At 38.5% G+C, this 15713-nt stretch overlaps 1 protein-coding gene across 4 annotated transcripts in view; it reads left to right on the plus strand.

The window, feature by feature from the left end:
• Positions 1-10624, plus strand: part of LOC111014106 (Zinc finger C-x8-C-x5-C-x3-H type family protein) — a 41505-nt gene extending 30881 nt beyond the window's left edge. For 3 of the 4 annotated variants that reach the window (XM_088117827.1, XM_088117829.1, XM_088117828.1), the window contains 3 exons: positions 652-862; positions 9601-9673; positions 10348-10624. In XM_088117827.1, coding sequence (XP_087973953.1) covers positions 652-862; positions 9601-9673; positions 10348-10386 — 323 coding nt within the window. In that variant the 3' untranslated portion in view covers positions 10387-10624. Of the gene's footprint in view, positions 1-651; positions 863-5219; positions 5338-9600; positions 9674-10347 lie in introns of all 4 variants that reach the window. The other variant, XR_015787312.1, reaches the window with a different exon arrangement.
• The last annotated feature ends 5089 nt before the right edge of the window (positions 10625-15713 follow it).

Genomic DNA, 15713 nt, shown 5'->3' on the forward strand with positions numbered 1-15713 from the left:
CGAGCTCAGAAGCGGAATTTAGAGCAATGACATTGGGCATCTGCGAATTACTTTGGATAAAAATTATTTTTGAAGATTTGAAGAATCCATGGGAAATGCCTATGAAATTTTACTGTGATAATAAATCTGCCATCAGTATTGCACATAATCCAGTTCAACATGATAGAACCAAGCATGTTGAGGTTGATAGACACTTCATAAAAGAGAAGTTAGACAACGGTCTCATATGTACTCCATTTGTACCAACAAATAATCAAATAGCAGTATCCTAACTAAATGTTTGAACAACAACTTTGAGAATTTGGTTAGCAAGCTAGGAATTCACCAGCTTGAGGGGGAGTGTTAAATTATATTATTTCTTTTAATTTTCTATTGTGTTTAGGTTAGGTTTCCTTGTTCTGGGTAAGTGTTTTCTTATCCTAATAGGCAAGGGTTTCTTTTCTTTTTTTCTTTGTAGCTCCTATTTATAGTCTTGTATCAATTATTTGGAGATAAGTTAAGAAATAATTATTTTTTCTTATCAATTAACAGTAAGGTTCTTTCCTTTTGATTTAGTTCTTGTACAATCCTAATGGTAGCTATGCAGTGCAGTGATTATTTTATTTATTATTGCTATCATAAACTTCTTTCTTCTGACTGTTAATTTTGTAGGTGCACTTGGTAGTCAACTGCCTAGCCAAACATTTGGAAACTCTACTTTAAGTGGCTTCAATAATAGTGGATTAGCAAATATTGGAAGCAATCTTTTTTCCTCCCCAGCAATCTTAACAAATTTCCCTCCAACGGATGCCTCATCAACTATCTTTTCCACTAGTTCGAATTTGAGTGCAGGGGAACAAATTGCGTCAAATGCTCAGTTGGTGTAAGTTTGTTGAAGCCATATTTTACTATTGATAGCCCATTAGTAGAACTTTATTGTTTGCAAATTAAATAATTGACCTTTTTTAAGTTTCTTGGAATATTTAATATTGTCGTTGCTGGTAACCACCACCATCATTAAGCTGGTACCTAGTAAAATAAAACAACAGTTGTAACTCACACCACCGGGGTGTTAGTCCCAACAAGTCTGACTCTGACATTCAAGTTTTTTCTTTAACCATTCATTCATTTCGTTCAAAGGAGGAAACAGATCATACCCCAAAATGATTCAGGAAAAGAGAAAGTGAAGAATAAGTGGCTTGGTGATTTGAAATTGTTCTTGAAAAGCCTTGATCGAGAGTATGAATCTGTAGAAGGGAATTTTGTGTGTACTTTTCTGTGTATGCATACATTCCTGTTCCTAAGCATGGAATAATAATTAACTTGAGAAAGGTGGAGCATGATCTGAGTCGTTGGGTGCGAGATTCACTCATGGATCTGTGCCAGATGTGTAGACCTAGGTTAGACTAGGTTTCATCAGTGGACTTGATGTAGTTTGCACACAGTAAGATTTGAGGTGTTGTGCAGTCCTTAATATTTGTTTTCTTTCTGGACACTCTTGAGTTGATATGTTTCTAGTTCCATGTCCTGTAGGATTGGCTTTCTCAAGATGGAGCTAGCTTGCTTGAGTTGGGTTCCTAAGTATGTTTGAACATTCTTATTAGAACTTGGTCTCTAATCTCAAAAACCTTGATCTTGGCTCATGAGTCGTAAAGTTGAGCGTATACTATCATGCTCATGTCATTCTTTGAGGTCATCCTAACCCTGCACTAGCCTCTGTTGTTTTGGTTTACATTGGCATAGGAAGGGGAGATATATTGTGTTGACATTTTGATCTTAACTAGAATGACACTTTTGCTCCAGATGTAATGAGAAAGGGCGTTTCACCTGCCAAAGTTCTTTTTGACTCGTAGGAATAGTAACAAGGCATGGTAGGGTTACAACTGCACCTTCCATTCTCGACCTTGTAGGAATTTTTTATCCTCATTCTCATGGAGGTTGGAGAACCTCTATTCGAGAATCATGGCCCCTATTTTATATTTATTTTAAATTATTTTTAAATGAAAAATTAATTAAAAGATCAATGAATATACTAAAATTAGCCTTCAAAGGGCAGCCCAGTTGGCAAAGGCTTGGGGTCTCTTGGTCATATTGACTTAAAGGTCTCACGTTCAAACCTTCTGGTGAGTTTAATACCAAAAACCGTTGATGTATTTCGAATCCGGTCTTTAGGGTGGGCGTGGGTGCCCTTAGTTATAGGGGATTCAAGCTCCAACTCCCAGTTATAAAAAAATATGAATATACTAAAATTATATATATTACTATGACCAAATTAGTATTTTTATTATTTAAGTTAAAATATTATTCTGGTGCACGTACTTTAAGCTTTGGTTTATTTTGGTTCATGTACTTTCAAAATCTTCATTTGATCCTTGTACGTTTAACTTTAGTTCATTTTAGTTCCTATACTTTCAAAATGTTTGTTTTGGACATTGTACTTTTAAAAAGTGACTATTTTGATCTCTTAATTTTATTTTTAATCTCGTTTTTTTAATCATAATTTTGACGGGACATTGCATTCAATATATGTTTTGTAATGTAACCATGACTTTATATTAAAGAGTTTCCCTTATATGTAGAAAATGTGTTAAAATTTTACGCCCAGGGACCAAAATGGTCACTTTTTAAAACTATGGGGATCAAAACAAACATTTTGAAAGTACAAGGACTAAAATGAACCAAAATTAAAATTACAGTGATCGAAACGAACACTTTAAAAGTACAGAGGCTAAATTGAACTAGAGCTAAAAGTAGAAAGTTCAAAATATTATTTTAATCTATTCTTTATTAGTTCAAATAGTTAATTTTATAAATAATTAATATATTTTTAGAAAAAGGTTAATAAGTATATAAATAAATGATTTAATGAAGAAATACTTTTTACCTTCTTACAGGTTAGCTGGAATCTTCACCGCCTTTAAAATTTGCTAGCTATTTATTTATTTTTTTAAAAAATAAAAATCTCTCCTCTCCCCTTTTTGCATGTCTCTTTATTAAAAACATAATAGTAGTCAGCAAGAGACTAGTCAGGAGGTAATTATTATTCTTAAAGAAGTCAGAGTTGGGTGGTATGGGGGTTTGTTTCCCCATCCCGGTCCCATCCCGCCCAAAAAATATTGAGGTATTCCTCTAGAAAGTCAAGCTGAAATTTAGGAGAAATTACTTTAAATTTATTTCCTTCTATACTATGTGATCTAGGTTTTCCTAGTAGATCTAGATTGATACCTAATTTCTAGTTTTTGATTGAAGGTAAACTTGTATATATTTTCATTCTATTGTCTTAGAGAATAATAAGAAAAAATTCTTCTCTCAAAAAGCTTCATGGTATTCAGAGCTAAGAAATCAACCCTAAGTTTTCAAACCCTAGCCGTCAAGAGATAAACCCTAATTTTTACCAACCCTAGCTGTCATTAGATCTACCTCCGGCGACCTCTTCTCGGCAACTTCGTCGCCATCTCCGCCATCCGCACCGGTGTCATCCGCGCAAATCCACCGTGACTCCGCCGGCTTCATCCACGACGCGACCCTCATCCGCCAGCTCCATCCGCGACACAACGCTCATCCGCCGGCTTCATCTATGACGCGACCCTCATCCGCCGACTTCATCCGCCACAAATCCAGTCGGCCTCCGCGACGTCCATCCTCGCCATCGTCGTCGTCTTCGATTTACCGGCGATATCGTTCCTCTGTTTTTTTTTCCTCTGCTCTGATCTGTTCGCAACCGAAATCACAACCAGCGCCACTACCCGTCGTAGCCTCTCGCAGTCGCCGTCGCTGCCGCGCTCCCAGTCCCCGCCGTCGCCGCACCCTCACCACCGCCAATCTTCACGTTTTGTTTTGTCTTCTGTTTCTTTTTCTCCAGAACACCGTTGTTCGTTGATTCATTAGATATGGCAGAATAAGAATCAGAATCACATAATAATATCCCAATTTTTCACGAAAGCAGCAACACTCAGATAACATGCCACAAGCTCACCGACCACAATTATCTCCAGTGGTCTCAATCAGTAAAGATGTTCATGTATGGTCGTGGATTGGAGGACCATATCACGGATAAAGCAGAATCGCCAAAATCTGATGATCCAAAATTCCGCAAATGGAGGGCTGAAAATAATCAAGTAATGAGCTGGTTAATAAACTCCATGGCAACCGAAATTGGAGAAAATTTTCTCCTATTTTCTACTGCCAAAGAGATTTGGGAAGCTGTTCATGATACTTTCTCCAATAAGGAAAACACTGCTGAATTTTCCAGACAGAGACTACTCTCCATGATCTCAAAGAAGGTGATTTATCTGTTACAACCTATTACTCCACTTTATCTCGCCATTGGCAACAATTATATCTATTTGAAACTATTGATTGGAAATGTTCTGATGATCGTACTTTCTTTCGAGAATTTGTGGAAACAAAGAGGATTTTCAAATTCCTAATGGGTCTCAATAAATCCCTTGATGAAGTTCGTGGTCGAATTCTTGGAACTAAGCTATGACCTAGTATCCGAGAAGTCTTTTTTGAAGTATGCAGGGAGGAAAGTCGAAAGCAAGTCATGTTGGGATCATCTGAACATCCTCTTACTCAAACTGGATCTGCTCTCATTTCCCAACGAGATCCAATCGCTCTTGCTGCTCGGGGAAACTTCCAATCCTATGGTGACAATCGGCAGCGCAAAGGGCGACCATGGTGCGATCACTGTCATAAAATGGGACATGTCAAAGAAACCTGTTGGAAACTACGTGGGAAACCAGCAAATTGAAGCCGAACACTACTAGATCGGATCGGGAAACTAAGGGGAATGTTGCTCTATCTGAAACTTCCAATCAAAAACCACATGCTAAAGAGTTGTTGAACATACTGCAACAACTATTGCACAAAACAAATCTATCAACAACAGTAGGTGGTTCTGGGAATGTGTACAGCAAGGTAACCAAAATTCCCTTGCTCTCCATACTCAAACTCTTCCATCTGAATGGATAGTGGACTCTGGAGCATCAGATCATATGACAGGTGATAGATCCTTATTCTCATCCTTTTCACTTTATACGGGAAACCTCTTTGTTCGAATTGCTAACGGTACACCTGCTAAAGTGACCGGTATTGGAAGTATTCAGATATCAAGCTCTCTAATTCTTGAGTCAGTTTTATTTGTGCCAACGTTGGAGTATAATCTGCTATCTGTAAGTAAGTTGAATCGAGACTTGAACTGCGAAACTAAATTACTTGCAAACTCTTGTATTTCTCAGGACTTGGGATTGGGGAAGATGATTGGCAATGCTGAACTATGTGCTGGATTGTATCTTCTGAGAGCAACTAGTCCTCCACCAACACATGAATGCAATAAACTTGTAATGCAGTCTAATCGTGAGTGAGCTTATATTTCTGTGTCTTTAAATCATAAAGATAGTCGTATCATGATGTTGCACTATCATTTTGGTCATCCAAATTTTGCCTATCTCGAGCATCTGTTTCCTTCTTTATTTATCAATAAAAAGAGTCAATTTTTCTAGTGTGAGATTGGTCAACTCTCCAAACACACACGTGCCCATTATTCACCTAATATTCATTCTCCATCTCAACCTTTCTCTCTTATCCATGGAGACATTTGGGGACCTTCAAGGGTAAAAAATATCAATGGGGCTCGTTGGTTTCTTCTGTTTGTTAATGATCACACACGTTTGAGTTGGACATTCCTTATGAAAGACAAATCTGAAACTAGCCAATTATTCACCACCTTTCATAAAATTATCCAAAATCAGTTTCAAGTCAATATCCAAGTACTGAAAACTGACACTGCACGTGACTTTTTCAACTGAAAACTGACACTGCACGTGACTTTTTCAACTCTTTTCTTGGAACATATCTCCAATCTCATGGCATTGTTCACCAAAGTTCGTGTGTTGACACACCACAACACAATGGTGTCGTTGAACGCAAAAATCGTCATCTTCTCGACGTAGCCCGATCCCTAATGCTCACATCACACATTCCAAAATCTTTTTGGGGTGAAGCTGTTCTCACCGCGACCTATCTCATAAACCGATTGCCCTCCCGTATTCTCAAATTCAGCACACCCTTGCAAGGTTTACTTACGACCCATCCTACATCCCATTTGGTGTCCCAACTATCATTAAAAATATTTGGGTGTACTGCATTCGTTCATGTATATCCTCAGCATCGTAGTAAACTTGATGCGAGATCCATAAAATGTGTCTTCCTTGGATACTCATCAAATAAAAAAGGATACAAATGTTATCATCCTCCATCTCAAAAATTCTTTCATACCATGGATGTCACATTTTTTGAACATCAACCATATTATCCCAATTCTGTAATTCAAGGGGAGCATTATGATCTTGAATCACAAAATTGGGATTGCACTCCTGTTTTTCCTACAGTAACTTTAAATGTATCATCTGAAAGTTCACTTGTACCATCTTCTGAGTCAACTCCCTTATCTACCCCTGAGTTTAAATTGCAAGTTTATTCGTGAAGAGCGAGACAACCTGAGAGGACTGAGATACAACCTACACAAGTTCAACAAAGCCAAGATCTAAACCAAAATCCTAATGTCCTTGAAATAGCACACGACATGTCAGAAGATGATAGACCCATTGCTGTAAGGAAAGGTGTTTGCTCGTGTACTCAACATCCCATACAATATCACTTATCTTACATTAATTTGTCGCCATGTTTCAAAGCTTTTGGGACTTCAGTAGATCAGATACGAACTCCCAACTCAGTTCAAAAAGCTCTATAGAGACCTGAATGGAAAGCTGCCACCCTAGAAGAGCTACAGGCTCTGGAGAAAAATGGGACTTGGATCCTTACAGACTTATCCCCAGGTAAACGCACAGTTGGTTGTAAATGGATTTTTTCGACCAAACACAAACCAGATGGTAGTATAGAGCGGTTCAAAGCTCGTCTTGTGGCAAAAGGATTCACCCAAGCTTTGAGATTGACTATTAGGAAACGTTTGCTCCAGTTGCCAAGCTGAATACTATTCGGGTACTTCTCTCTATTGCGACAAATCTAGAATGGCCCTTGTTTCAACTAGATGTAAAGAATGCATTTCTAAATGGCGATTTATTAGAGGAAGTGTACATGGACATACCTCATGGATTTGAGAACAGGTATACTAGAGGTTAGGTATGTAAACTCAAGAAGTCTCTTTATGGATTAAAACAGTCACCTCGGGCTTGGTTTGAAAAATTTATAGCTGTGTTAAAACAAGATGGCTATACTCAGTGTCAATCCAACCATACCCTCTTCATCAAACATTTCTCACCAAGTAAGATCACTGTATTAATAGTATATGTTGATGATATAATTCTCACAGGAAATGTTTCTGAGGAGATGATTCGACTGAAGCAACTTCTCTCAAAGAAATTTGAGATCAAAGATTTGGGACACCTAAGGTATTTCCTAGGAATGGAAGTCGCAAGATCTAGTAAAGGGATTTCTGTTACTCAAAGAAAGTACACGCTAGATCTACTATGAGAAACGGGGATGAGTGGCTGCAAACCAACAGATACACCTATGGATGCAAACTCAAAACTTGGAGTTAATCTCGAAGATGAACCAGTTGATCGAGGCAGATGTCAAAGTCTAGTTGGGAAGCTTATATACTTAACTCATACGCGACCAGACATTAGCTTTGAAGTTAGTGTGGTAAGTCAATTCCTGAACAAACCTTCAAAGGAACATATGGAAGCTGTGTATAAAATATTGAGATATCTGAAGCACGATCCTGGAAAGGGACTCATGTTCAGGAAGACCACAAACCGAGCTCTTGAAGTCTACACTGATGCAGATTGGGCCGGATCTCCAATTGATCGGAAGTCAACATGAGGATATTGTTCATATGTATGGGGGAACTTAGTAACCTGGCTCAGTAAGAATCAACCGGTTGTAGCCCGAAGCACTGCTGAAGGTGAGTTTCGATCATTAGCACATGGGATTTGTGAAGGAATTTGGTTAAAACGCCTTCTCACTGAGCTCAAGATCAAGACTGAAGGTACTATAGAGGTACTATGTGACAACCAATCTGGCATAGCCATCGCAAGAAATCCAGTACATCATGATCGGATGAAACATGTTGAAATAGACCGTCATTTCATCAGTGAGAAGATTGAGACGGAGACAATTAACCTCAGATATGTGTCCTCCCAACAACAAGCAGCTGATATATTAACTAAGGCATTGCATCGAACCAGCCTTAGTAGATTGATTTCGAAACTTGAAATGACAAGCATATATCATCCAGCTTGAGGGGGAGTGTAGAAAGTCAAGCTGAAATTTAGGACAAATTACTTCAAATTTATTTCCTTGTATACTATGTGATTTAGGCTTTCCTTGTAGATCTAGATTGATACCTAATTTCTAGTTTTTGATTGAAGGTAAACTTGTATATATTTTCATTCTATTGTCTTGAAAATAATATGAAGAAATTCTTCTCTCAAAAAGCTTCAATTCCCTTTTCCCAACCCTATCCTCATTTTAACTGAGGATTCCAAGCCCCATTTGAGACCATCTCTAGTGGGAATTTTGTTCTTTTCGTTGGTATTTATGCTCAAAGATGCCTTGTGAGCTTGTCCACCCATCTTTCTTACCTTTTCAAGTATTTTCTTTGGAGTATCCACTAGGGTCTTATTTGAGCTCCAGCTTCCTTGAGGTCACTGGAAAGGGTTTAGATGGTTTATCTTATGAATTGCAAACCTTTGTTGATGATGATCCTTGGGATGTAGAATTGGAGGGCCCTATCAATGAAATCATTCTTTATACTTAAGAAGGAAAACACTTGCAATGTCTTAGCGCCTAAGCAGGTTGGAGAATGCTACTTGATCTGTCTCTTGAGTAGATTAGAAGTCACACAAAGACTCACTTTTGCTACACCTCCGGTGGGTTCTCTTAATCAAGCCACTACCCATGAATCGTCAGCTCATTCTTCAATAAGCATGCGGTCAGAGTCTCGGTCTCCTCCCATCGCTTGGAAACTTACGATTTCATGTTCTAATTCACTCTCCGAAGGGAGTTCTTTCCACCATTCCCTCACGGTACTACTTCACTATTAGTCACCCAGGAGTATTTTGCCTTGCAAGGTGGTCTGGGTTCATTCACACATGATTCCATGTGCTCCATACTACTCGGGTCAGAGCTTAAGCTAGTGTTGTTTTCGACTACTGGCCTCTCGCCATCTAGGGTGTAGCACTTCAGCACTTCGCCTAGTAGCATGACGGTTGTATTGCTCTCCCACAACCCCATTTTCATTGTTTAGGGACTTGAGCTTTGCCTTGTTCTCTTGCGTTCCCTTTCCATGTCTGATCTCATATATTTTATCCACTGCAAGCCTTATATAGGTTTTTAGACACTAAATCGTGGTTGTGCCCCATCTTTTCTTTGCTGCTGGAAATTTTGACTCGTTCTCATTCCAACTTCATGCTTGAACATTGTTTCTTTCAATTTCATCAAACTGCTGTTAGCTTTTTATATTTTTTTTAGTGAAATTTTTCATCATCTTATTAGCAACAACAACTACATTCAAGACGATTTACATTACTAAATTTATACATCAAAGAAGTCAGAAATATATGTTTAAGTTTAGTTTTTCTTTTCTCAATTATGCAGACATAATTTACAGCAGGAAAATAGTTCTGTGGATGTTAGCATTTGGTTGAAAGAGAAATGGGTTCCTGGAGAGGTACGATGTTTTCTTAATGTTTCCTTCTTGTTTTTTGAATGTATTGGTTTTCTTAATGTCAGTATGAGGCTGCCTCCCATTTCATTTAGAGATCCTTCCACTCCCACAACTCACGTAAAATATATACAATTATTTGGCTTTTGAATTGAGTTGAGTTTATATAATTAGAAATTCTAAACTGAACTTACGTTTGAATATAATACAGGTTTGTGTTATCCCAAATTGTAAGTTTATTTTGATCTTCCAAGTTACATAGATCTAAGCTACAAAAATTTATATTTTTAAAATCCACCTCTTAAACTACACACCAAGGATGAAAATGTATGTTTCTTGAAATAGGAATGTGGACTAGTGGAATCTAAGACTAGTTTTATAATCATTCTGAATTTTTTTTTTTTTTTTTTTTTTTTTTTTTTTTGTAAATAGTTTTTAAAATTAGAATACAACGTAGGTATAAAATCTCTTTTGCAAATTACAGGCCAACCAACATTATCTCAGTTTGTGTAACTCATTTCTGCACGTACCTACATTTCAAATCCATATTACATAGGCTCAAGCTTCTCATTGTTGAACTTTCTTATATATTTTGACGTCGAGGGAACCAAGTTTTGCACCTTTTGTGAATATCATTCCTGTTGTTAGAACTCAGATTTTGTTTATCGAAATTTGTTCAGATACCAGAAGTGGCACCTCCAGATGCAGTTGTTCAATAACACATGCTTTGAGGATGATATATTAGGGGATTAGACAATGATGTTATATAGTATATATGATGCAATGTAAACCATTTATTCTTTCCTTGTATTAAGTACTAGCCGTTAGCCTTTTTTAATGTTAGTTATTTTCTGTTAGGCAACTAGCCGTTGGAGGTTCTCTCTTTAAAAACCTTCCAACTTCTTGTAAGATTCATTCAGAATTTTAATAAAACTCTCTCATTGGTATTACATTAAATTTGGTATTAGAGCCCTAAATGGAACCCTAGGATCTGATGGTTGGGAAAAACACAATAAATCCTAGCAAAGGAGCCGCTGTGGATCCGACGACTCCGCAAGTGTTATCCCCAAGATCAACCACCAACCGATTGTTGTTGATGGAAGATTCATTGGGATAAGTTCGATCGAATGTCTAGGATATCCACGCCCTGTTAGAAAATCTAGGCAGGCAACTGGAGCTCATTTCGGACGAACAAGAACGTCTACGAACTGACTTGCAGCATACGGGGGACACAAATCAACCAAAAAACGTACCAAGAAACCAACCTCGAACACCCGATGCTCCAAGAAATCAAGAAGGTGGAAACCGACGAAACCAAGAACTGCAAATCAGAGTTCAAGATTCAGATTCATCTGAAGAAGACGATGAGTTTTTTCAGCAACACCCTCGGTTTGCTAGCGGAGAACACAATGCTGACAGAGGTGGTGTTCATACCGATTTCAGGATGAAGATCGATCTTCCAACATTCAACGGAGAAGTAGATGTGGAAACCTTTCTTGACTGGGTTAAAAACGTCGAGACTTTCTTCGATTACACCAATACCCCGGATGACAAAAAGGTGAAGTTGGTTGCATTCAAACTCCAATCTGGTGCCTCTGCGTGGTGGGACAAGCTCGAGATCAACCGTCGACGACTTGGCAAACGGCCCATCCGTAGTTGGCCAAGAATGCTACGCCTCATGCGTGAACGTTTCTTACCGCCTAATTTTGAGCAACTTTTATACCAGCAGTACCAGCGGTGCCGACAAGGTGTGCGGACAGTAGCTGACTATACTGAAGCCTTCCATCGTTTGGGTGCTCGCACTAATTTGGCCGAAACCGAGGATTATAAAATTGCTCGGTTTGTTGATGGGCTTCGCGAAGACATCCAAGATCAACTAGACATACAACCTCTCAACCTTTTAACCGATGTTATAGTTATGGTGACCAAGATTGAAGAAAAGATTGAGAAGAAACGTTTCAGAACTCCTGTTCGCCGCACCACCTGGGACAAAGCCTCTACATCAAAGGCGGGTGTACGTGATACAAATAAGCCACTTCAAATTGGGGGCGTTTCCAGTTCAACTACAAATAAAACTCCAGACGACTCAGCTAAGTCCCTTCCTTTTAAAACTACTGATTCTTCTTCTAGACGTGGGAATAATCCTGATGTTCGCCCAACATTGGGTAAATGTTTCAGGTGTGGACAGGTTGGACATTTATCCAATGAGTGTCCCCAGAGACGTGCTTTGGCTTTAGTTGATGACGAGGGCAATTTTGACGATGGGCTTGAACTCCCAGACCAAGAGGAACCCACATATGTCGAAGCTGATGATGGCGACTCACTTAGCTGCGTTCTTCAGAAAGTTCTCCTAACACCAAAGGTCGAATTGCATCCTCAATGCAGTTCCCTTTTCCGCACCCACTGCACCATTAACGGCAAGGTATGTAGTGTTATAATTGATAGCGGTAGTAGTGAAAACATGGTCTCTCAAAAACTTGTCTCGGCCTTACAACTAAAAGTCAACCCTCACCCCCATCCGTTCAAAGTCTCCTGGATTAGAAAAGGTGGTGAAGCCACTGTTTCCTTTGTGTGTACCGTTCCTTTGTCTATAGGAAACCAATATAGGGATGAGATAGTTTATGATGTTTTAGACATGGATGCCTGCCACATTTTACTTGGTCGTCCTTGGCACTTTGACTTACAAACCATCCATAAAGGCAGAGACAATACATATGAATTTTCTTGGATGGGAAAACGTATTATACTTGTGCCATCTTCTACCGACCCTAAAAACAAAACAGATAAAGACATTAGTTCCAATCAATTTTCTCCCTAATCAGTGGCAAACAATTTCTTCAAAAAGATGACTCCTTATTTTTAGCCTTGGTGGTCAAAGGAAACAGTCCAACCCAACCAAATCCTACTTATCATCCGGATATTCAACAACTACTAGACGACTTCCCTATCCTAGCAATGGATCCCACTGACTTACCACCCTTGCGAAATATCCAACATAGAATTGACTTCATACCCGGAGCCACTCTACCCCATCTCCCAATCTACAGAATGAGCCCGAAGGAATATCAAATACTCCACTCTCAAATACAAGAACTACTCGATAAAGGCCGTATACGTCCTAGTTTAAACCCTTGTGCAGTCCCTGTCTTATTAGCACCCAAGAAAGATGGCTCGTGGCGTATGTGTGTGGATAGTCGGGCTATCAACAAAATAACCATCAAATACTGATTTCCCATCCCTCACCTTTCTGACCTTTTAGATCAATTGGGCGGGGCCCAACTTTTCTCTAAGATAGACCTCAAAAGCGGTTACCACCAAATTCGACTACAACCCGGTGATGAATGGAAAACAGCCTTCAAAACAAATGAGGGTCTTTTTGAGTGGTTAGTCATGTCGTTCGGCTTATCAAATGCTCCAAGCACCTTTATGCGATTAATGAACCAGGTTCTACTTCCTTTCCTTAATCATTTTGTTGTAGTTTATTTTGACGATATATTGGTTTAGAGTAAATCAAGAGAGGAACATCTTTCACACTTGCATACACTTTTTCAAACTTTGGAACAACATCAACTTTATATTAATATTAAGAAATGTTGTTTCTTAGTAACACAAATTTCTTTTTTAGGCTTCTTGATTTCCCAATTCGGTATTGCTGTTGACCCTAACAAAATTTCAGCTATTAAACAATGGCCAATACCCACTAGTGTTAAAGATGTTCAATGTTTTTTATGTCTAGCATCTTTCTACAGGAAATTCATTAAGCACTTTAGCACACTAGCGGCCCCTATCACTGAATGTTTAAAGAAGGGACAATTTAAATGGGATGGGCGAACAAACTAGGAGCTTTAATATTCTAAAAGAAAAACTATGGACAACCCCAGTCCTAAGGTTCCTAGATTTTACCCAACCCTTCGAGGTAGCAGTAGATGCATCCGACATAGGTATAGGCGTCGTCCTATCCCAAAAGAACCACCCCATTGAATACTTCAGCGAAAAATTAACACTACCTAGACAAAAATGGTGTACGTATGAGCAAGAGCTATATGCCCTAATATGAGCCCTAAAACAGTGGGAGCACTATCTTATAGGCAAAGAATTCATTCTTTTCACCGACCATTTTTCTATAAAATACCTCCAAACTCGGAAAACTATTAATCGTATGCATGCTCGGTGGATTTCCTTTATTCAAAGTTTGATTTATCATCAAACATAAAGCAGACATTACTAATAAAGTTGTCGATGCCCTCAGTAGGAAAGCAAGTCTACTAACATTACTATCAGGCCAAGTTGTGGCATTCGATCACCTCTCTACCGCATGAAAACGACTGTGACTTTCATACTACATGGCTCAAATGCCAACCACATGTCCAGTGCGATGATTTCCATATTATGGATGGTTTCTTATTTAAGGGAGACCGTTTGTGTATTCCCGACACATCTTTGAGAGAGACTTTAATTAAAGACCTACATGCCGGAGGCCTAGCCGGACATTGGGTAAAGATAAAACATTGGAATTAGTGGCCCAGAGATTCTTCTGGCCACAAATCAGGCGTGATGTCCATAACCTTGTCAACCGATGCTTTATTTCCCAAAAGGCCAAGGGTCAAAGTCAAAACACAGGCCTTTATAATCCTCTGCCTATCCCAGAATCTATTTGGGAGATCTTTCCATGGACTTTGTCCTTGGTCTTCATAAAACACAACGCGAACATGATTCCGTAATGGTGGTAGTAGATCGTTTCAGCAAGATGTCTCATTTCTTACCTTGCAAAAAGACATCTAATGCTACATATATAGCCAACTTATTTTTTAGGGATATTGTTCACTTGCACGGAATACCAAAGACAATTGTTTCAGATAGAGATGTGAAATTTCTAAGCTACTTTTGGAAAACTTTATGGAAAAAGTTCAATACAGGTTTAAAATTCAGTACCACTAGTCACCCGCAGATAGACGGACAAACGGAAGTCGCCAACAGGACGCTAGGCAACTTAAATCGGTGTTTAGGCACCAATAAACCTAAACAATGGGATCTTACGCTTGCTCAAGCTGAGTTCGCGTATAATCACATGCGAAACAGATCAACAGGGAAGTGTCCCTTTGAAATCGTTTACACTAAGATTCCTAGACTAACAGTGGACCTAGCTAACCTACTCGCTTCTGTTGATCTTAGTACAGAGGCAGAACAAATGGCGGACAAAATTGTAGAGTTGCATAAAGAAGTAATCTCCAACCTTACAAAGGCAGCAGCTCATTACAAAGCAGACGCAGACATCCATCGACGGTATAAAACATTTGAAGTCGGTGATCTTGTTATGGTCCATCTAAAGAAATCACGGTTCCCTAAAGGAACCTATAATAAACTTCAGGACAAGAAGATTGGACCATTCGAAATACTGAAGAAATATGGTGACAATGCCTTTCGAGTAAATCTTCCCAACACTATCCGGATACATCTAGTTTTTAATATTTCACACATATATGAATATCAAGCCCCGGATTCATTTCAATTAGCCACATAACTCGAGGACGAGGACGAGTTCCTTTTTAAGGGGAGGGAATTTGATGTAATGTAAACCATTTATTCTTCCCTTGTATTAAGGACTAGCCGTTAGCCTTTTTTAATGTTAGTTATTTTCTGTTAGGCAACTAGCCGTTGGAGGTTCTCTCTTTTATTTTTATTCCATCTTTTTCAATTATAATTTTAGCTTCCACTAAATTTGGATCCATCTTTTTCAATTGTATTTAAGAGTTTACATTGTGTACAACGTTTGTGTTAAAATTTTGCGAAGAAGGATTAAATTGATTACTTTTTAAAAGTATAGAAACCAAAATTAACGTTTTGGAAGTACAATGACAGAGAAAAGTTAAAATAGAATGATCAAATTGAACGTTTTAAAAACTCGAAGAAAAAAAAAATGTAGGAGCCAAAACAGTGTTTATTTATTTATATAAATATATATATTTTTGTCATCAAAAGTAAATAAAGGAATCTAAAAGGTTGTACGTTATTTTCACTTTTCTCAATTTGTAAAATTATTTTTGGA

Source organism: Momordica charantia (assembly GCF_013281855.1).
Source record: "Momordica charantia cultivar OHB3-1 chromosome 9 unlocalized genomic scaffold, Mcharantia_2.0 BLBB01000009.1, whole genome shotgun sequence".
NCBI classification, from domain to species: Eukaryota; Viridiplantae; Streptophyta; class Magnoliopsida; order Cucurbitales; family Cucurbitaceae; genus Momordica; species Momordica charantia.